The 22403-nt window shown below is 33.5% G+C and overlaps 1 protein-coding gene across 1 annotated transcript in view; it reads right to left on the bottom strand.

Moving 5' to 3' along the window:
• LOC126737707 (otoferlin-like) overlaps positions 1-22403 on the bottom strand; it is a 75278-nt gene that overhangs the window by 38969 nt on the left and 13906 nt on the right. The window contains exon 4 of the mRNA XM_050442709.1: positions 17008-17283. Coding sequence (XP_050298666.1) covers positions 17008-17283 — 276 coding nt within the window. The remainder of the gene's footprint in view (positions 1-17007; positions 17284-22403) is intronic.

Below are 22403 nucleotides of genomic sequence, written 5' to 3'. Positions count from 1 at the left end.
TGATATTTTCCCGGATTTTTAGCGCAACTATGTAAAAGAATCGGGATATAAATTGCGTGTCTGGATGAAAAGGGATTGTATTGGTTTTTCCGATATTCCAAAATGTCGTGTCTGGAATAAAGTCTGATTTATTTATTTCGAATTGGTTTGGGGAGAAAAATAACGTTATTTTTTGGTTCCATATGCGTATCAATAATAAAAGAAATACTTGAAAAAATATTGAAGTTACGCTCCGAATACGAAGTAATTATGCCGCGGGTATAATTTGTTTAAAGTAGAAATAAAAAATGTTCTTGATGACAAAGTTTCAAGGACATCTTCGGGCTGCATTTTCATAGTTTTCACAGTTTTTCCATATTTTCATTCCTCTGTATGCTTAAATATCCTTCAAATTGTATCTTAAGGTATTAAGGCATTCAAATTCGACTATTTTGATCTGGGTCAAAAAGTAAGTTTAAGTTTAAAGAAAATCAATAAGAATATTAGAGAGGACTAGGCTATAGGAAAGATTGCAAGGAGCTTTTCAATAATCTTCGAGTTCTTACATTACCATCTTTATCAACATCTCAGAAAAATTATTACATTTAAAAAAAAATGAAAATATTTATGGCTCTCAAATTTCGGTTGTTTTAAAAGAATACAAGATGGAACTCATTACCTAGGATCCAAATTTTTTGCCAATTGGTGTCAGACGGGTTCTATTGAAAAATGGTAAAAAATTTAATTTTTGCGAATTTTTAAAACGCTTAAATTCTTACAAATCTACTTATATCCCATCAGAACCCATTTTTTTCAATAAATTAAAGGACCTTTGGTGTTCTTTAGTACCTCTTTTCTATGATATTTCTTGTAACCCTTGAAATCTATCTATTTGCTGATTTTTTCATCTTTTCGATTTTCTTACATGTCTTTTGGTATATATTTTATTAGATTCTATTTTCTTTTCGTCTTTTTTTTATTTTGAGGCCTATTATTGAAGTGTTTTCACTGTAGTATTCGCTTTGGTCATCATTGATTATTCATACTTTGATCATTGCAGCCTTTTGCATTCTATATTTTCCTGTATATCAATGTCTCTGATTTCAGTATTCCTTATTCCGCTCTCTTGTGGTTAATTAGTAACACCTATGCCAGCAGTTCATTTCCAATACTTTTTATCTCGGCGGCGTCTTTTTTCTTATTATTCAAACCTGTAAACCATAAGTAGCAATACTTTCTACAATATTTTTTGTATATTATAATTTTTGTGTTTCTAGCATAGAAATAGGGACAGGGTAGAATGGGTCAAGACCTGCGCCAATTGTCTAATAACCATGGCCGGCATTTGTATAGTCTAGTGCTGGGACATCGCAATGGAACATCGATGGTGACGTCGAAAGGTAACATCGATACCTTAAACATATCGGTGTTTTCCTACATCGATGTCAGGAAAACATCGAAGACCGACTTAATCAAAATTAAATAAATAAACACTTCACTTATAAAATAAAACTTAGTATTGGTCTGGATAGTGCATAGAAATGAAACATCTCCCAGCACTAGTATGGTCTTCTTTCGCGAGAATATAGCTGCATTGCACGTATTTTTCCTTTCACATATAAATTTTATAAAATATAAAAAACTAACATGCACCCAATACAAACAAATATATTAAAATTTCGATTTATAAACAGAAACAACAAAATAAATAACCTCAACTTCTCTTATATAACTTTATCATATTTCTATGGTTTCGAGTGATAAAATCCAGAGTATATTATTTAGTTGATGTATTATATTGCTGAAGTACCTTGTCCAATTCTAATTGCTATTTCCTTTGTATTCTGACCATCATTTGTAATGCTTACACCGAGATATTTATAGCTCTCAGTATTTTCGATTTGAGAGTCTCTTAGTTCTAAGTACCTTCCTTCACTTCTCATCACTACATACTCTTAATTGATACACTCAACTCACTGGTTTTATGTTAAATTATTACATCAATGAAATTAAGTTAACTTGGCATTACTGGAAATGATTTGAACAAGACATTTAGATTAGGGAAGGAAGGAAATAAAATTTGGGTCAGTTAGTTGTTGATCTTTTTTGTTCCCCACGAACCACGTTTTTACTGTAGTTAAAATGCCGTTTAATTTTTTAATTTTTTTTAGACAACAATATAACTCTAAATATACTATTTTATTATCTTATAACTATATCTCTATCAAATATTATGCAATAACAACATTTTAGTTAGAAAATCGATGTTCTATCAAGTATACATTACGGTATCAAGTATACAGACGCTATACTCAAAAGTAATTTTATATGTCAAAGCCGCTTTAGGCTTCTCGTTTCTTTACGTATGTGTTTCACGACGGAAACAAAGAAACCAGAGTTTCCTTTGTAGGTCAAAAACTCCAGAGTTAAATTAGAGGCTGGTGCGTTTTTTTATGACACGATATAATCTTAATGCGAACTACTGAAAAAACGGTTTTATTTAGCAAATATTCGCTATTTTGTTAACTGAAAGCGTATATTTTATGGTTTAGATAAGCTTTTATGTAATATAAATGCGGATTTGTTGTGGGAAAATGTGAGGTGAAAATCGTATACATTTAGGTTATGCTATTCATGCATAACTTAAGTAGAATTTATAGTTTTTATTTATTATGGCTGCATAAAGTTTGATAGAGATTAAAAGGATAATATAGGGTTATTCACGACATATAATACAGAATATTAAATTTAAAAAATTGGGATTATCAGAGGCGTTCCAGAAGATCTTTTAATATTATTTTCATTACATACAGGGTGTTTCAAAATGCAAAAACATATTTCACTAATCTAATTCGCCTTGACTGTCGTTTAATTGTTTCCAAGGTAAAAACTGACAAACAATTAAAACTGAATGAATTGTCACTAAGCGCGTCCTTTTTAAAACTCGATGGAACAGTTTCGAAATATTTAGAATTATCTTCATTGTTTTTGCCCAAAGAGACCAATAATTTTAGGAGAATACTGACAGTCAAAGCAAGCAAGTATAAAAATTCTAGAAAATTAGAACTACAGGGATTTACAATAATATAACCTAAATAACCTAAATTGGGGCCAAAATGGGGCTCTCGAACAAGATGAACTACTTAAAAACTAAACACTATAGATGAAAATAATAAACCAAACGTAAGTAGAACCCTTAAAAAACCCTACGAATCAACTTTAACTACAGAATACTAATAAAATTGTACAAAAACTAGGAGAATAATTAACGTATTTACATTTTCATAATACTGCTCCCCTCTCAAGTTTAATCGTCCCGATCAAACATGGGACCACCTGAGCCATGATAGGGCGCTAGCCGGACGATGTTTACAATTTTCATCTTCGCTGTCGGATGTCGCTGGATACGGTACACCACGTCGTTGATTCTGATGACCACATTGAATGGACCTTCCCAATCCTTCTGGAGCTTTGAGGACTTGCCCTTCGTCCTCCGCGGATTGTATAACCAGACTTTATCCCCAGGATTAAAACCGGTAGAATTTGCCTTTATGTCATAATGTGATTTCATTCTGTTACTTTCTAGATGAAGTTTATCCCGTGCTTGTTCGTGAACAATTTGTAAACGCTCTTGTAAATGGTCGACGTACTCCTCAAGGGTTTCAGATGTGCGGTTAAATCTTTCAACCATTCCATCAGACTGAGGGTGTAGTGGGGTTGTACGAGTCTTATTGATTCCCAGCAACTGGCATACTTGTTGGAATATTTGTGACTCAAAGTTCCTTCCTTGGTCTGAATGTATCTCTCTGGGTACACCAAATCGACAAATCCAGTTCTGGAACAGCACTTCAGCTACTGTCGTTGCTTCTTGGTTTGGAATCGGATAAACCTCGGGCCACTTACTAAAGTAATCCATAGCAACAAGAGCATATCGGTTTCCGGAGCAACTAGTAGGAAAGGGTCCTGCTACGTCTATGGCAATTTGTTCAAAGGGTGCACCAACAAGATACTGCACCATCTTTCCTCTTGTCTGGGTTCTTGGGCCCTTGCTTGACGAACACTGCTCACACTGTCGGCACCAGCGTTCAACATCTTGATGACTGTTCAGCCAGTAAAACCGTTCTCTTACTTTTGCCAAGGTCTTACTAACTCCAAAATGTCCCCCGCCGAAGAAGTTTTCGAAGAAGGACTGTCAGATATGTCTTTTCTTTTCCATCTACGCTCTCCCAGACTCTTTTTAACAATCCATCTTTTATAACCAATGAATTCCATTGAGACCAATAAGCTTTAAGTTCTGGAGATTTGTCAGAAATGTCTTTCCATTCTGGTTTTGAAATTTCTCGAGATTTCAGTTCGTAAATAAGACCAAATACTGGGTCATCACACTGATCTTGGATTAAACTAGCTACATCCCACTCTTTAGAACTGTGAAGGCCAATATGATTACAAGTAAATATCTCTGGATGCTGTTTTGATTCCTTTTTAAAACAATGTTGACATGTTTCAATACAGGGTCTTCTCGCTAAAGCATCGGCATTTTGGTGATATGCGTCTTTCCTATGTTCTATTGTAAAGTCATACTCTTGTAATCGTTGAAGCCACCTTGCTATTTGTCCTTCGGGGTTTTTAAACTGAAACAGCCATTTCAACGAAGCATGGTCGGTTCTAAAGATAAATCGTTGACCATACAAATATTTATGGAAATGTTCAATAGCTTTTACTGCTGCCAATAGCTCTCCTCTGATGACACAATAGTTTCTTTCTGGTTTAGATAACGTTTTACTGAAATAAGCTATCACTTGCTCGCCATCTTCATATTTTTGTCATAGAACGGCCCCAATTCCAACATTACTCGCATCCGCATCCAAAATAAAAGTTTGTCCAAGAATCGGATATGTTAAAATTGGAGATGTGCATAGTGCTCTTTTTAACCGTTGAAATGCTTCTTCACAGTCTGTTGACCAACTAAATACCATTTTGTCCTCCGTGAGCTTATGTAGAGGCTTTGCAAGATTAGCGAAAGTTCTTACAAATCTCTGTAATAGGTACAAAGGCCCAGAAAGCTTCTTAACTGGTGTTTATCAGTGGGTCGTGGCCATTTTTCGATTGCCTCTACTTTATCTGGATCAGTCTTGACACCTTTTTCTGATATTACACGGCCAAGGTATCGAACTTCTTTTTGAAATAAGCAACATTTTTTAGGACTTAGCTTCAGGTTGGCCTCTCGCAGTTTAACAAATACCTTTTGAATATTCTTCAAATGATCTTCAAATATTTTCCCCAGTATGATAACGTCATCCAGATAAACTAAACATGATTCCCAAGTCATTCCACGTAAAACTGTGTCCATAAGTCTCTCAAAGGTAGCTGGAGCATTGCAGGATCGGGATGAAGAGAAGTCCGTTTTACTTTCATCTCTAGTTCTTGGATCTTTTTTTGTACTTGCCCCAATTCTTCTTCTACCGTTGCTTCAAAGTTAGTCATTAATTGTTTCTGATTCTTCTCCAGATCTTCTTTAAGTTGTAAAACTCGTTCCTCTTCTTTTCTGTCTCGTTCCTCCTGCTCCTTTTTAAGATTATCTTTTAAATTAAGTCATCTTTCATGGTTCGAATCAGGTCTTTATTTTCTTTCTTTATGTCATCTTTCATGGTCCTTATCAGGTCTTCATTTTCCTTCTTCAGGTCAGATTTAATTGTCTTTAGTAAGTCTTCCTGTTTCTTGTCTCGCTCTTCTTGTTTGCGGTCTCGTTCTTCTTATTCTTCCTTCTGTTTACGGTCTCGTTCTTCTTGTTCTACTTTTTGCTCTTCAAACTTCCTTAATAGCAGCTCCATGAATTTCTCGGACTTCTTGTTAAAGGCATCCACTAAAATGAGCTTCCAGATATCCCACTTCTGACACCAATTGTAACAAAATTCGGGAACACACTTTTATTGTCAACGTCAAAAGCACTAACCTAACTCGCCTTGACTGTCGTTTAATTGTTTCCAAGGTAAAAACTGACTAAACAATTAAAACTGAATGAATTGTTACGAAGCGCGTCCTTTTTAAAACCCGATGGAACAGTTTCAAAATATTTAGAATTATTTTCATTGTTTTTGCCCAAAGAGACCAATAATTTTAGGAGAATACTGACAGTCAAAGCAAGCAAGTATACAAATTCTAGAAAATTAGAACTACAGGGATTTACAATAATATAACCAAAATATCTAAATTGGGGCCAAAATGGGGCTCTCGAACAAGATGAACTACTTAAAAACTAAACACTATAGATGAAAATAATAAGCCAAACGTAAGTAGAACCCTAAAGAAAACCTACGAATCAACTTTAACTACAGAATACTAATAAAATTGCACAAAAACTAGGAGAATAATTAACGTATTTACATTTTCATAATAATATCAAAGTTATGTTTTTTTTTTAATGGACCATTCTTTATTTTATTTGACTTTTGGGTTCTACACCGTAAATAAAGGTAGATTTTATTAAGATCTACCGAGCCTAAATATTAAATTTCGGATTATTTTGCGTCTTGTGAAAATACTGAGACAGTTTCAATAAAAAATTCCTTAACAGATAAGGAGCACTAAACTATAAAATTTTACATATCATTTGTAAAAACGTTACTATTTTATACAGGCCGTTCAAAAATTAGGCTTACATTATTACAGATTTCACAAGGCAATAATAATAATAATAATAAAAACAATAAGTTACATAAAATAAGAATGCAATAAATAAACAAAAGCCCACAAAAGGTTACCTTTGTTCGTGGAAGACTTAGCACAATCTAAAAACTAGGAAAATTAATAAAATAAAACAGTGAGAAATAACAAAATCAATAAAAGAAACAATGGAAAAAAAGTTACTACCACTAAGATATTTACAATCGATATATGTATATGTACTTATAAAACCTTATCATAATAAATTTAAAAATATTTGGAATAACAGAGACTGGTTACAATTATAAGAATGTATAGCGGCAAGAACTGCTAGATTGATTATATTGCCTTTTATTCTTGTTTCTCGTGATTTTAAGCGGCTTTTAATTTATTTTAAAGCTTCATTTAGAAATTTTACATGTATATATGTTACGGGTAAAGTTAGAATAACGGTTAAACTTAGGTTTACCCGGATAAACTGCACAATACCCAGAAAACATGGGTAAAGTCCAAAATATTAATAAAATTGTACACGTTTCGAGCTTTACCCGGGTAAACCGCATTCTATCCGCCTTGGCGTGGTTAATGTTAAAAAATAACGCCATAAATATTTGGAGAAATTTATTTAATAAAAAAAACAGATTTTACAAATCAAAGGTTACACTAAAACTGTATCCTAACAAAGTAAAAGATAATATAATCTATTTGTTCAAACAAGACAAGCTACTGTGACATTTCGAGTTACAAAGATTTCCAATAGCTTTACATTTACATTTATTGGTCATGCATTTAGTTTTACAGTTGCATCATTTATTGACTTCCTAAAAGTGACTGTTCGTTTGCAAGTTGTCTTAAATTTTTCTTTTCCGGTGATACACTTTCCATCTTAATAAGCTTCTCACTTCACACAGAAAATTGGTTCCTGGAAAACATTTCTTCGGTAGTTCCTCTCTTGTTCGCTAGCTTATACAAATCGTCGTCAGTTTTCTCGATAACTGTCATGAGCATGTTTCTAAAATCACCCTTTCCTCGATCAACGTCTGGAATTTTTACTCTCACCGTATCTCCAACAGAACACGGGGAAACTTTGAATTAGATAAAGCTTTCATCTTCTTTGCTTGATTTTCTAAATTTCCTTTTGCGTCTAGTCTGTTTGACTATATATTCCTTTGGTACAAGCAAAGTTCACACCGTATATTCCCTGATGTATTTAAATTGTCACACTCTACACACTTGCTCTGATTTTCTGAAGTTTCTGTATTACTAGCGTTTTCTCGATAATTATTGTTGCGATTTTCCTTATTGCCACCTTCAGTAAATCTTCTTGCAAATTCTCTGGTTCTGGGTCACTATCCATAGACTGGTTTATATTTATTTCTTGTTAAGGCTGTTCACCTAAACCAAATTCCCTTACCACTTTCTCGAGCTCTTCTTCGGTTCGTAGATTTTCAATAGCTTCTTTTGGAAAAGCTGATGTGGATAGGCCGACTTTAATATCATGCCCAAACATGGCGGCATAAGGAGCTTGTTTTATCCCATATTTTTCATTAACTGAACAAATCTTAGACCTTCTGACCATCGCGTCCAGATTTCATCATCCATCCACGTCTCTTCTTTTCTCTTTCCATGCTGCCTTGTGACTGACTCTGACGTGGTTTCCCATGGACTATTATTAAGGCCACTCCACATCGTACATAACTCTTCAATGACATGGTTGGCGAACTCCCGGCCGTTGTCCGATTGTAGTATAGATGGGGCGCCGAAAATACAAAATATGTCTACCAGGCTCTTAGCTACTTCCTCAGCCCTTTTCGACGTTAATGGACGTATTTGAACAAACTTAGTTAAGTGGTCCTGATACACCATAATAAATCTGTATTCTCTATCGGGATGGGATTGCATGTCAATTAGATCCAGTTGACAACGGCTGTTCATCTCCGAAAAAACCATTGGTTTAACCACAAGTCCTTTTTTGGCAGATTTCAGTTTCTTTTGGCACCCTTCACATAAGAGTTATATTCTTGTACTTTTTTTTACATTCGCTTTCCATACGGTGCTTACCGCCATGTCCTATAGCTAAATGTGCATCATGCAAAATGTCAAACATTTCGTCGTTTGTAACGTAATATTTAATGCTGGATGCACCTGACGATACACGAGTAATAAGCTTTTCAACGCCTCTAACAGAACATATATCAAACCTCTTTAACCGCCGATATTGTAGCGTAGTCTTAGTTTTAGAGTTTTTTGCCAACTTGACTGATTCTAACATTTCTTGATATTGTTCATTATTAAAATAAAAACTATTTGCACTTTTCGTAGACACCAACTCGTTAAAAACTTCATAAAAACGCTGTGCTAAACGCACACGTCCACTCTCTTCGGTTGCCATTTTAGAACTGAACTGAACGTGGTGAAAGATGATGCAATAATAATTCCTACATCCAACTTTACCCACCCAAAGGCGGATAGAACGCGGTTTACCCTGGTAAAATCCGAAATATGTGTAATTTCAATATTATTTCGGACTTTACCCATGTTTTCTGGGTATTGTACAGTTTATCCGGGTAAACCTAAGTTTAATCGTTATTCTAACTTTACCCGTAACATATACACTAAATTGGCTTGCATAAGAATATTACGGGGAATATGGGTTTAAAATGTTTCGGTTTTTGGAGTAATATCCAGGGTTCTTATTCTCTGAAATAAATATTAATTAATTTATTTTTTATGTTTATAATATTAACTATAATATTTCGAAAATGTCCAAATATCCTTTTTTTAAGTTTTGCCTTTAATAAATAAATTGAATTTATTTTTAGGAAATCTGGGGAAGTGTGGATAAACTTTTGGGCTTATATACATATTATAACGTTGGCCTAATGTAGTTTTAACTTTTGGTAAGCGGCTAGTCAACTTTTTAATTCGTGTTGCATGTGTATGGGCTATGGTATTTAATGTATCATGTTTTTTAAACTGCCTTAATATTACGTTTTAAAAATATATTTGCCTTAAATCCATAACTTTACATTCTATAAAAACATAGTCAGCAGCATACCTATAATATCCACTTTTGCATAATTTCTAATACTCTAATATGCGTTCTTAGAGTTCTTCCCCAAACGAAGATGCCATTTGTTAGATATGGCTGAATTAGGGCAGTGTACAGTTGCTTAAGAAATGGAATATACTCAATACTCAATACTCAAATATTTATTTCCATAGACTCATAGAAATAAGTATGGGATGATGTCAAACAATAAAATTATAAGACCTAAACATACAACTTTTAAAAAGGCCTTAAGAAAAAACAATAAAAAATCTACAATTAACTAAAGACTAAGAATATAGGAAAACTACAGCTTTTAACAAACAAACAAATACGAATTATGGGAGTAAGGATGAGACGCTGCAATTTAAATATGCTGTTACCGTATAAAAGGAATTTTTAAATAAAATTCTTTTTAATGAAGCTTTGAAATTATTAACCTTCTCAATTTTTTTTATTTCAATAGGAATATTATTGTATAATTTAATTGGTAAAGCTACTGGGCTGTTTGCCACTTTGGTTAATTTATGTTTAGGTAAATCCAAATTTAAGTTAACCCTGAGTTCATAGTGGATACCTCTAGACAAAGACTAATCAGACAGGTTACGCTTTATATACATGACCGAGTTGAAAATAAATAGGCAAGGAATGGCATAATTTTCAAGTCCGGAAAGAGTGTTTTACAAGAAAATGTATAAGGCTTAAATAAAATAGTTCTAATTATTTTTTTCTGGGCCGTATGAACCTCACCACTTCTAGAACAGTTACCCCAACACATTATGCCATGTGACAAACATGACTGGACATAACCATAGTAATAAAGAAGTATCAGGCCAATATCGATTTTATTACGTAACTGCCAGATCACATAGACAAAAATTGATAATTTCTTTAAAACCATATCTACATGATAAGACCAACTAAGATGTTTATCGATTAATATTCCTAAGTACTTGACAACCTTATTTTGTTCTATGGTTTTATTATGCATTTTAACAAGCAAGCTTTTATTCAAATCGGTAAGACTAAAAATATCATTTCAGTTGTTGACTCATTAAGCACTAGGCTGTTCCTGCTACTGATACTTATCATTCGGTCAACTACCCCGGTTGAACCTCTAGATAGTTCTTCTAAGTCACCACTTGACGTTGATATAACATCATCTGCAAACGCAGCTATAATATGGTTGCCAGGAAATTCGTCCAAGATGCTATCAAAAAATATAACAAATAACACTGGCCCCAAAATGCTACCCTGTGGGTAGGGACTCAGACGCAACTGAAACATTTGCATTCTTTAATATCGTTTTTTGATATCTACCGGTCAGGTAGGATTTAATCCATTTATGGGCAAGACCACGCATACCACAGTCATTAAATCTATTCAACATTAGGTTAATATTTATTACATCAAACCCCCTTTTTAAGTCCAAAAATAGGCTTATACATTTATTGTTTAATTCCAAATTAGACAAAACATATAAATATAGGGACAAAGTTGCATCTTGTGTAGAGCGACCCGTCCTGAATCCAAACTGGTATTTACTAAAAAAAATTTCTTTGAGTAGAAAAGACTCCAAACGTTTAGAGAAACACTTTTCAAAAACTTTCGAAAACACCGATAAGAGTGAAATTCCTCGATAATTGGATATCAGATGCTTATCACCTCCTTTATGGATAGGGACAACAAGAGAGTTCTTCAGAGCCGATGGAAATGACCCCTCCTGAAATGACAGATTAACAAGATATGTAATCGGTGTCACCAAAAATTCAAGGACGTGTTTAATAAGAGAGCAAGGAATTCCATCATCACCAGCCGAGTGTTTGTTAGTGACAGATAAGATAATTTCACGTATTTCATCTTCATCATACGAACATAAAAATAATGAATTTAAAATTATTTTATTATTTAATGTTTTTGGCGATTTATTTGTTAAGGCTAAATTCCTATTATTTACAATTTTGTTCACAGACTCAATAAAAAAATGGTTAAAAAGTTCAGTGGCTTCCTGCATATCGCTAAAATTAGAACCGTTTTCGTTAATAAAATATTCCGGTTGTTTGGAATATTCCGAATTGTTGGTATTATTCTTAATCACTTGCCATGCTGTCTTCGAGATATTATTAGACTTAGCAAAAAGATCATTATAATAGGTACGTTTGGCTATTTTGGTTTTTAAAAAATGTTGTTTTTTCAATATATTATATTCCTTTAAAATATTTTCATTATGTGTGTTATATTTATAGCTCTTAAACAAATCTCTTAAAAATTGACCTTCATTAATCAAATCTTCTGTCATCCACGACCTGCGGGTGGTTCGACTTTTAGGATAGCACCGTTCCAAAGGAAATGAATCATATACAGCAAACTGAAAAGTGTTAAAAAAACTGTCAAACTCAGAATCTAAGGAGGATCCACTACAAAAAATTGAATTCCAATTAATATTTGACACCATAGAATAAAACTTTTTAATATTATATTCCTGTGTAAAGAACCTTTTTTCATAAGAAAATGATATATTAATAGCTATAGTAAGGGCACTGAAATAAGCTGCATGAAGTGATCGGAAGGATCACAGTGTACAATGCGAGCGCAAATGTCATCGTTATTAACAGATGTAAATATATTGTCACTAGTAAAATGATTTGAAATAAAAAAAAATAAAATTTGAAATCAAATGCATTGTCGTAATTGATTTATTACATGCTGAATATGCTTATCCCATTTTAGATGTGGATCGAGTATTACACCTAAATATTTGACTTTAGACGATGATTGAATACATATATGTTTGTCTAGCAAGACGATGGTTAATTTAGCAAATTGTAGTAATGAGTCAGCCTAACATCCGAATGGTATAAAAAAAGTCTTGTCGCAGTTTTTGATTATTAAACCATTTAAATATATTACATAAGTTATTTTCAACTTTTAGTTTTAAAACCTCCCAAGACTTATCTTTATAGATAACCACTGAATTATCAACAAAACTGAGGAACTCCCATATTTACAGATAATTCCATGCTAAAAACATCACCAAATTAATACCATACCATATCGTTCTAGAGATGTAAGCAGAATTCCATGGTCCACCGTATCAAAGGCTTTGGCCAAGTCACCCATTTTATATCACCAATAAATGTGACTGTTGATTATTGAATTATTTTTCGAATTTAATATGATCTTCCTATATCTAAACTGGGACATTTTTATGAAAATTATTTTTTTTTTAAATATACAGGGTGTTTCCTAACTACGGTACGAAACTATACAGGGTGAATCGTTAGGTCGTTTTATGAAAAAAAGTTCCTATGAACGTATGTCGGGAGTTGCTTTGTTTCTGAGTTACAGGGCGATGAAGGTTCAAAAAAATAACGGTATTTTAAAAATACTCTAACTATCCTTAAACCGATTTGGTTGAAATTTGGTGCAGTTATTTGAAGTTACAAGACGCTTATTTAGCTGTAACTAGATTGAAATTATTAGGTCCAGTGGCGTGTCACTGGGCACAACATGCTTATTGTTGAGAAAAAAACAAGGCCAATAATTAATTGTTTTGCAGCTTTTTATTTTAAGCAACTAAAAATACAACTTTTTCATATCTTATCTTATTATCTTCATATCTGGCTTTGTTTTCGAGAAAAAAAATTTAAAGTATCTTTAACTCATTCTAAAAATTATCCATGGACGACAACATGAAATAAAAACCAATTAATTCGATAAACAATTTCGACCTTAAAGTACATGAGCAAAATGTCCACCGTCCAATGCACGACTTTTTGGTCTCTTGTGTCTTGTTTACTATGATAATAAACATTCAACTTCTACCATTCACTTTCTACTTTTTATTATTAGATTTTTGAAATACAACAAAATAACAAATACATTGCTTCTTATAACAAATAATTGGCAAGTCCATTCAAGTACCTCCTTTGTACCTAACTGCTTTGGAGACCAGCTGACAGTGATAGAATTGCTATAAGTAAAATTCAGCTGTCAATTAGCAGTGATTCATTACTCCATCATGAATAATTTTACTAACCATGAAATGACTGACATGCACTTTATTTATGGATTAGCAAATGGAAATGCGGAAGAAGCACGAAGAATTTACCAGGACAGATATTCTAACAGAGTAATTCCATGTGCAAAAACATTTAGAAAACTACATGCAAGATTATGTGAAACTGGGAGTTTTAAAAAAAATATGGGTGGTGGAAGACCAGAAACTATAACAACGCCTGAACTGGAAGAAGCTATACTTGATGCGATAGAAGAAGATCCTTCCAATAGTATCAGGAAGATTGCACTGCAGCTTGAAGTCAGTTCAAAAACCGTTTGGAAAGTTCTAAAAAGAAACCTCCTGCATCCATATCACATACAGCGTGTACAGGCTCTACTGCCTCGGGATTTTCATCCAAGATTAATGTGTTGCAGGTGGTTGATTCATACGATGGCACACAATAATAATTTCCTACCAAATATTTTATTTACGGACGAGGCAAATTTTTCAAGAGATGCTATTATGAACTTCCACAATGATCATTTTTGAGCCGACGAAAATCCCCACGTTATTATTAGAGAAACTCATTTTCAGCAACAATTTTCGCTGAACGTTTGGATAGGAATTATTGGTGACTACCTAATTGGCCTATTTTTTTTACCGGCAAGATTAACAGGTGAATCCTACACGGATTTCTTGCAACACCATTTACCCACTTTATTAGAAGAAGTACCCCTACAAGTAAGAGTCAACATGTGGTTTATGCGCGACGGCTCATTTCAGTGTTCTTGCTCGTCAGCATCTCGACGTCATCTACCCTAATTGCTGGATTGGACGTGCAGGACCTCAAAATTGGCCGGCTCGCAGTCCTGAGATGAATCCCCTGGATTACTATTTATGGGGCCATCTGAAGGCTCTTGTTTATAAAACTCCTGTTCTAGGTGTGAATGACTTGAGGAATCGGATAATTGTCAATTGCAATATCATAAGGAATACTCCAGGTATTTTTGAGCGCGTCAGACACTCAATGACAAATCGTTTGCAGTCGTGTATTTTATCAGAAGGTGGGCATTTTGCTCATTTACTTTAAGGTCGAAATTGTTTATCGAATTAATTGGTTTTTATTTCATCTTATCGTCCATGGATAATTTTTAGAATGAGTTAAAGATACTTTAATTTTTTTTTCTTGAAAACAAAGTCAGATATGAAGATAATAAGATAAGATACGAAAAAGTTGTACTTTTAGCTGCTTAAATACAAAAATAAATAAAAAGCTGCAAAACAATTAATTATTGGCCTTGTTTTTTTCTCAACAATAAGCATGTGGTGCCCACTGACACGCCACTGGACCTAATAATTTAAATCTAGTTATAGCTAAACAAGCATCTTATAACTTCAAATAACTGCACCAAATTTCAACCAAATCGGTTTAAGGATAGTTAAGCTTATTTTTTTGAATCTTCATCGCCCTGTATCTCAGAAACAAATCAACTCCCGACATACGTTCATAGGAACTTTTTTTCATAAAACGACCTAACGATTCACCCTGTATAGTTTCGTACCGTAGTCAGGAAACACCCTGTATATTGATTTTTTGCTATTTATTCTATGCTCACTGAGTAGCCAATGACAGGTTGGCAGGTCATGTTGTTTATAATTTATTTGTTAGTTACTTAAATGCGTTTTTCTACTAGCTTTTTTCCGGTGCGTAAAGTGTGCATAAGTGCGTAAAGTAAAGTGATCACTTTACACACTTCCTAGGGTGTGTAAGTTTCACTAAATTTCAAATTACTTTTTACGCACTAGCGTGTAAAAAGTAATTTGACGATTATTCGAGAGCGTAAAAATTTATTTGACGTTTATTTGACAATTAATTTATAATTTGTGAACAAAAGTTTTGACGTTTTTTACCGTAAAGTCGTGTAAGTGCGTAAAGTAATTTGATATTTTTAATTTTTTAGGTTTTCTTCGGTAGTAGAAAAACATTTGTATGTTACACGTTTGTAACATTCCCTTTTTTTATTCATGCGAATTGTCCAGTCTTGCACACATCATTTTACACACTTGTTACATAAATAACTATTTTAATTTTCTCGTTTAATAACTAAAGCTTTTACCTAGCAGTCCTTTTTTTTATTAAATTAAATAATATATGGGGTGTTCTTTTAAAAAAACATATCTTTGATATGCTTCTGCACTTTGAAACACCCTGTAGGCTATAAAAATTATTTTAAAATATATTCTAGAACGCTATCAGAGGCATTTCCCAATTTTTAAAATTTTTTTTGCTCTATAGTTTAGCCAAAATATTCCGTATCTTATGTCGTTAATAACCCTGTATAAGTATGTTCGAGGAAATTGAAGTATTAGCCTTGATGTTTAACCCTTATATAAAGAAAAATAACATTATTTCAAAATCTTAACTTAAAAAAGATACATGATAATTTTATGAAAGTTCAATCATATATGTCTCTGACGGAAGTAAGAAATTGTAGGAGCTTTTTTTAATATATAAGTGTCTTTAAAACCTTAAAAGACACTTATGAAATTTAATTTGTTTCAGTAGAGGATTTTCTCAAGCACAAATTAGAAGCTATTTTATAAAATTTTTCTAAAAAGCAATAATAAGGCATTTTTATTGACATTAGGTTTTGACCAAAATTATGCCTTGTACACAGACTTCTCTAAGACTTTCGACAAATTTTACTATATACAATATAAGGAATGGGTGTTGATGGAGTCTTGTTGCAGTGGATTGAACTCAGGTTGTTTGTATCCAAGGTTATTTATCTAGAGAATCCTGTGCTATCTGGTGTGCTACAGGGATCAACTTAGGACTTTTGTTCAAAAATAAACTGATGATTGTGCTTAGCTGCAAAGTGACTGAAATAGGTTAGCTGGTTGGTTCCATGGATTTAAATGTCAAAAAACGTCACACAATATACATCGAGTCAGTATATTATTAATCATTCTTACTATATCAACAACGATATCCTTGAATCTATTTCACATAAAAAAACCTGGGATTTACATTTACCCTACATGTTTTCTGATGAATGAATATTTGTCATTAATAAACTTATGGAAAATCATTGTTTCTTTAAGTCAATTTTTTCCCAATTTCTTCCAAAACAATATTTCGAATCTTTCAAAACAGCAAACATACATAGCTTCTATTTTCCAAACTTTGACGCCTTAAACCACTCGATGTATATAACTTTAAACGTACACGACTGTCACTTAAACCTATAAGCCAAACACGTGTATTGTTTTTAATAAAAAATTCATTAATTTAATACAAATTTAATACACTTACCCGAACACTTTTAAGGGTCGACCGTTTTCTCTCAATTAAAGATTTTTCCGGGGGGGTGCTGATGGTGTTTCCCCGTTTAAAAAACTTCCTTTTTTCAGTAGCCGATTCGACCGACTGTTCGGATAACATTTTCCTCTCGATATTTGCGATGTTTTGCTCGATATCGATGAGCATTTGTTGATCGTCGTCCAGCATGCGGTCCAACATCGAACTTCCGGTAAAAGATGCCAATGATTCGTCCGGAAGTGAGTATATGATGCGGAATTCTACTGTGGACTAAAAGGAAAAAAATCGATAGTTTAATGAACCATTTTGAAAAGGTGTTTTTAAATTTACTTCCTATGCCTATCTCTTATAGAATATGGACACATTTCGTGTAGTTTTATGGATATAAAATGGCTTTAAGTGGAAATGGAATTGCGAAATTGAATACGTGGTCGTATTCGCAATAAAAGCTCGCTTTATCTGGAATACGCTTTAGGATTTTAAGGCTTAAAAGGCTTTTGAAAGTTTTTATGAAATATATATATTTTATAAAAAGAAATATTTTTTATTAAACAGACTTGAATATTGGCTTTTTTAAAATTATTTTTATACTTATTTCGGCTAAACATAACAGCAGAGCATAAGATTAATAAATATATTACAGACGGATTGAGATTGAGAGAATTATGAAGAATATTGAGTTTGATATTTGAATACGTGCCTGGAATCGATCTTTTTCTAAATTAATAAATTGACGTAGTGAAGTTTTCAATTTAAAAAAAATATCAATTTCTCAAAAAGGTTTTGGAACAGGCCTAATAATCTTGGACGATCTTAATAAAATAAAGTCTATCTTTTATAAGACAAATAATACAGTAACGATATTGTAAACACCAAGAAATCTGTTCTCCACCTGATTCTCCATCATATGGAATGACAGAACAAGACCTTGAAAGTTTGGGCGATTTACGGAACACTAAAAAGCTTCTACTCCTGGAAATTTAGATGGCGCTAAGAAACTGCAAAACTACTTAAACTAATGCTTTTACCGAGGGTGCACGGACTGTCAAGGATCGAATTACGTCAAAAAATGCAGCCATTTTGCATAGTTTTTTAGCCTGCGCAGACTTTCTTTTTACTTCTGGCGAAAAACATCTTTCATCGATCTAATTTTCAGAAAATTCTTAACAAAATTGATCTGTTCTCATGTTTCGCACAAAATTTATCCAGTTATTTAGTTCAATGTTTTGTATGTCAGCTGTGATTAGTTTTCGTTTGGGTGTGCTAACACCTGGAATACAGGAAAGTTCTAAAAAAGTTTTGTAAAAGTTTTTATTGTATAACTTGTGAATTGTTTGCTATAATCTCTTTTTATAATGTAGGAAATGAATATATAGAAAATAAAATAATAAGGAAATGGTCTTTCAAAAATTATAGTACGCAGATAACAAAAGTGATAAACGGAGAACTTTGTTTAATATGGAGTTAAAAAAAAAGTTCCAATTTCACGCTTTTTCAATCTGCTTATTATAGTTTCCAAAAGAATCATACATTTGCCATTAACTTTAGTGCACGGTAAAATAAAGTGACATTCAAAATTGGCGCCATAATCAATTTTTTTCCCGCCATTATGACGTCACAAATTTATATTCGGTTCCTGCTAGTTCTACTCTTCGACCTTCAGAGGGCGCGACATTTCAGTGCTCTATTGGCTCTTATGGGAGTTTCCTATCTAAGTAGTATTTAATCTATGATAACTCAAGTGCACAGACAGCGCAAACAGTTCAGCGCACGACGTCTCGAAGGTTAAGGGCGGTTTTTCTAGCCAGCGTGTTTAGTGCGCCGCGTATGACGTAATACGCCCAGCGCAACACGTTTAAACTGCTTAGTAGGAATACGGTGTTACCATTCTCCTAGAGGGCGCAATACAGTCCACGCCAGCGTTGTACGCCGGACGTGATCACAAAAAATAACCTTCAAGTTTTAGAATCAAACTTCAAGAAGGTTATTTTTTGTGGACCCGGCGTTAGTGTTAATACGCACTTCCTATGTAACCTTAGTGGTAGGGGAGCTGTACGTCCAGCTATTCTCCTATTAGTTAGTGCTTCTCTAGGAGACGTGGCAGGTGGTTTTGTTGATTTTGCCAAATTCGAAATAATTACGTAGTTGGGTCTCCGTGACCCGTCTGTAGTACTTACGTAAACAAAGTGTTATCTTATTACACAGGTATCTACTCGTTTTTGCTATTATTTTTTGTGTAAACTTTTGTTAATTGTTTAGGCAATTTTTAGATTTAAATTCAAATATGTTATTTTACTGATAGACTTTTTTTTCTAGATAAAATAGCTTCTACAAGCAAGCAGCTAACTTCAGCGGAGCTGGAAGACATTCTAAATAGCGAAGAGTTTTGGGAAGAGTTGAAAGATGTAAATGAGGCGGCAGAAACTCTTCAAGAAGTAGAAAATGGATCGCAAGCCGCACAAACATTATTTGATCATGCAGGCGAAAGTGATTACGATGAAGTTGACGACGAAATTTACAGTAAACACGATACGGATAGTGAATTTGAGACTGAATCTGTCCAAGAAAATACCTCGTCTAGTGACATCGAAATTGAAAATGCTTCGAGTAACCAGACAGCCACTTTCAACATGTCAAAGTCAGCTTGGTACGGAAAAGGTTCCACAAAATGGGACAAAGAACCTCCACAAAGATCTAAGGTAAAATCCCATAACATTATTAGGGTTTTATCCGGACTGAAAGGTCCTGCTCGACAGAAGGAACCATTGAGCCCCTTAGAAGCTTGGAAATTGTTAATAACTGATGAAATGTTGAAAATTATAGTTGAGCATACAAATACAAGAATTGACATAATGGCATCAAAATACGCCACTTTCAAACGACGTAAAAACTCTCGCCAAAAATTTGCTCCAACTTTCATTGGTAAGACAGATAAAATTGAGATAGAAGCTTTCATCGGTCTTTTATTGATGCAGGGTATATTTAAGTCAGGCCATGAGGATTTAAAATCATTATGGGCAACAGATGGAACTGGGAGAGATTTATTTAGATGTACAATGTCCCTTGCACGATTCCTCATTTTGTTAAGCTGTTTAGGTTTGACAATCATCTTACAAGGTCCGAGAGAGTAAAACTAATAAGCTAGCTGCAATATCCGATCTTTTTGAAGCTTTTGTGAAAAACTCTCAGCAGAACTATATTCCAGGACCTCACGTAACTATAGATGAAATGCTGGTTCCATTCCGGGGAAGATGTGCATTAAGAATGTAGATACCTAATAAGCCTGCAAAATACGGGCTAAAAGTGCAGATCTTGGCCGATTCGCAAACACACTATATGTATAACCTGAAGGTTATTTTTTGTGGGCGTGATAAGACCGACTGGTTTCAGAGGAGTCAATTGCGTCGTTCGCGGCGTGCCAGTGTTTAATCTGCCGTAGAAATATTAATATTATACCTATTATAATTATGTTACCAAAGAAAAAAACATCGTTTTCTGCTGAAGAAGACGAAATGTTAATTGAGCATGTCAGTTTCTTTGAATATACATATATGGAATATGAATCTTGCTGACTACAAAAGCGGCTACAAAAAAGACAAGGTTTGGCAAGATATAGCGGACAAATTAGGAAGAAAAAGTAAGTATGCCTTCAATTATGAATAATATAAAAAATAAAAATGTTATTAACTTATTTATTCATTCCTTTAAACATTTTCATTTTTCGCTCTTTTGTTATTCGACCTTTTATTGTACTTTTTGCTCTTTTGTATTTCGACATTTTGTATTCGACCTTTTCTTTTTCGATCTTTTTTCTGTGACCCACATAATATTATTAAGGCATATTATTATTAATATATTAAGTTAAGGGGAGTGGTAAAATATAGTGAATGATCCTGTGAACCTTTGTGATCTTTGAAAAATTTGAAACAACGATTTTTTCTAATAATTTATTATATTTTTTGACGGCTATAAAAATATATGCTACTGTTTAAGAACTTTATAACTATAACTATCTTCGTATTGTGAGTTTTTCATTTTATATTAAAATAGTCCGTAAATCGACTTCTAACTTGAAGACCTGCAGATTTTGCAAATCCGCCTCTACCTGCTAAAGGTATATTTTCTGTAGGAAACGTAAGATCGTCTATGTGTTGTTCTGCACTATTGACAGGCGCAGATGAATATTCTTTTCTCAGCATGTTATGTAAACAGCAGCAGACGGTTATAATCAAATCTACAGTTTCCGGCCTCATGTTTATAGGTGTAAAAAAGACTCTAAAAGTAGTACACAATATACCAAATGCATTTTCTGAGACTCTTCTCGCTCTGCTCAAATGATAGTTAAACCTTCGCTTCTTCGAGTCACCTAATGCTTGGTTTTTGCAGTATGGTTTCATCATATGTTCGCTCAGAGAAAAGGCTTCATCACCAAGTACTACGTAAGGTAAAATTATATCTAATTTTGGAACAATTGCAGGTGGAGGAAATATAGCTTCACTTTCTACCAAATGCCGCATACGTGACTTTTTTAAAATTCCGGAATCGCCTTCCTTACCATAGGAACCAACGTCAATAAGTAAAAACTTGTAAGACGCATCAACCATTGCAAGAAGTACAACTAAAATATCTTTTGTAGTTGTAATATAGGCTTCCTGAATTGCCTGGTGCCATTATTCTGACGTGTTTTCCATCAATTGCTGAAACACAATTGGGAAAGTCCCAGCGATTTAAAAATTGGTCAGCTTTCTCTTTCCAGTCAATTTGATGGTGTTGAGGCAGGAATCTTTTCACTAACTTCTCTTTCAAAGCTTTCAAAACTTGTGGAAAGATCTTACACAGGGCAGAAGGAGATATGCGAAAACTAAATGACAAAGATCTATGTGATTCACCCGTGGCAAGAAATCTGAAACAAAGATCTATTTTTTATTGTTGCACCACCAAAATCTTATCCAGACAAGTTATTATAGGTACAGGTTCATTTACTATATTTTACTACCCTTGTTAAATTTTGTGGCCAACCTGTAAAAAAAATACCAAAGATAAAAGTTGTGTGGTTTGGTATGTCAAACCACACAGTGGCTCAAAAAAGTTAAGGGGGGTGGTAAAATATAAAAATAACCCGGTACAAGACTAGGAAAAAGTGTAAGACTGGATATAAAAATTGTAGGGCTATTTCAAATGCACAGATCTATAAAATATATCTCTCTTTTAAATATACAGGGCTTTACACAAAATTATGACAAATGATTGGTTATATATTTTTTAATATCTTATACCATTTTTTATTTACTTAGTACATTTAACTAATCTTTTTGACAGATTTTTTTTATCTTTAGATTTAAGGCCACTACTAAGAACGGAAATATTAAATTGATTTATTTTTCTTTGTT

Source organism: Anthonomus grandis, chromosome 1 (assembly GCF_022605725.1).
Source record: "Anthonomus grandis grandis chromosome 1, icAntGran1.3, whole genome shotgun sequence".
Taxonomy (NCBI): domain Eukaryota; kingdom Metazoa; phylum Arthropoda; class Insecta; order Coleoptera; family Curculionidae; genus Anthonomus; species Anthonomus grandis.
The sequence above is the reverse complement of the archived record's forward strand: the minus strand, read 5'-3'. Positions and strand labels throughout refer to the sequence as shown.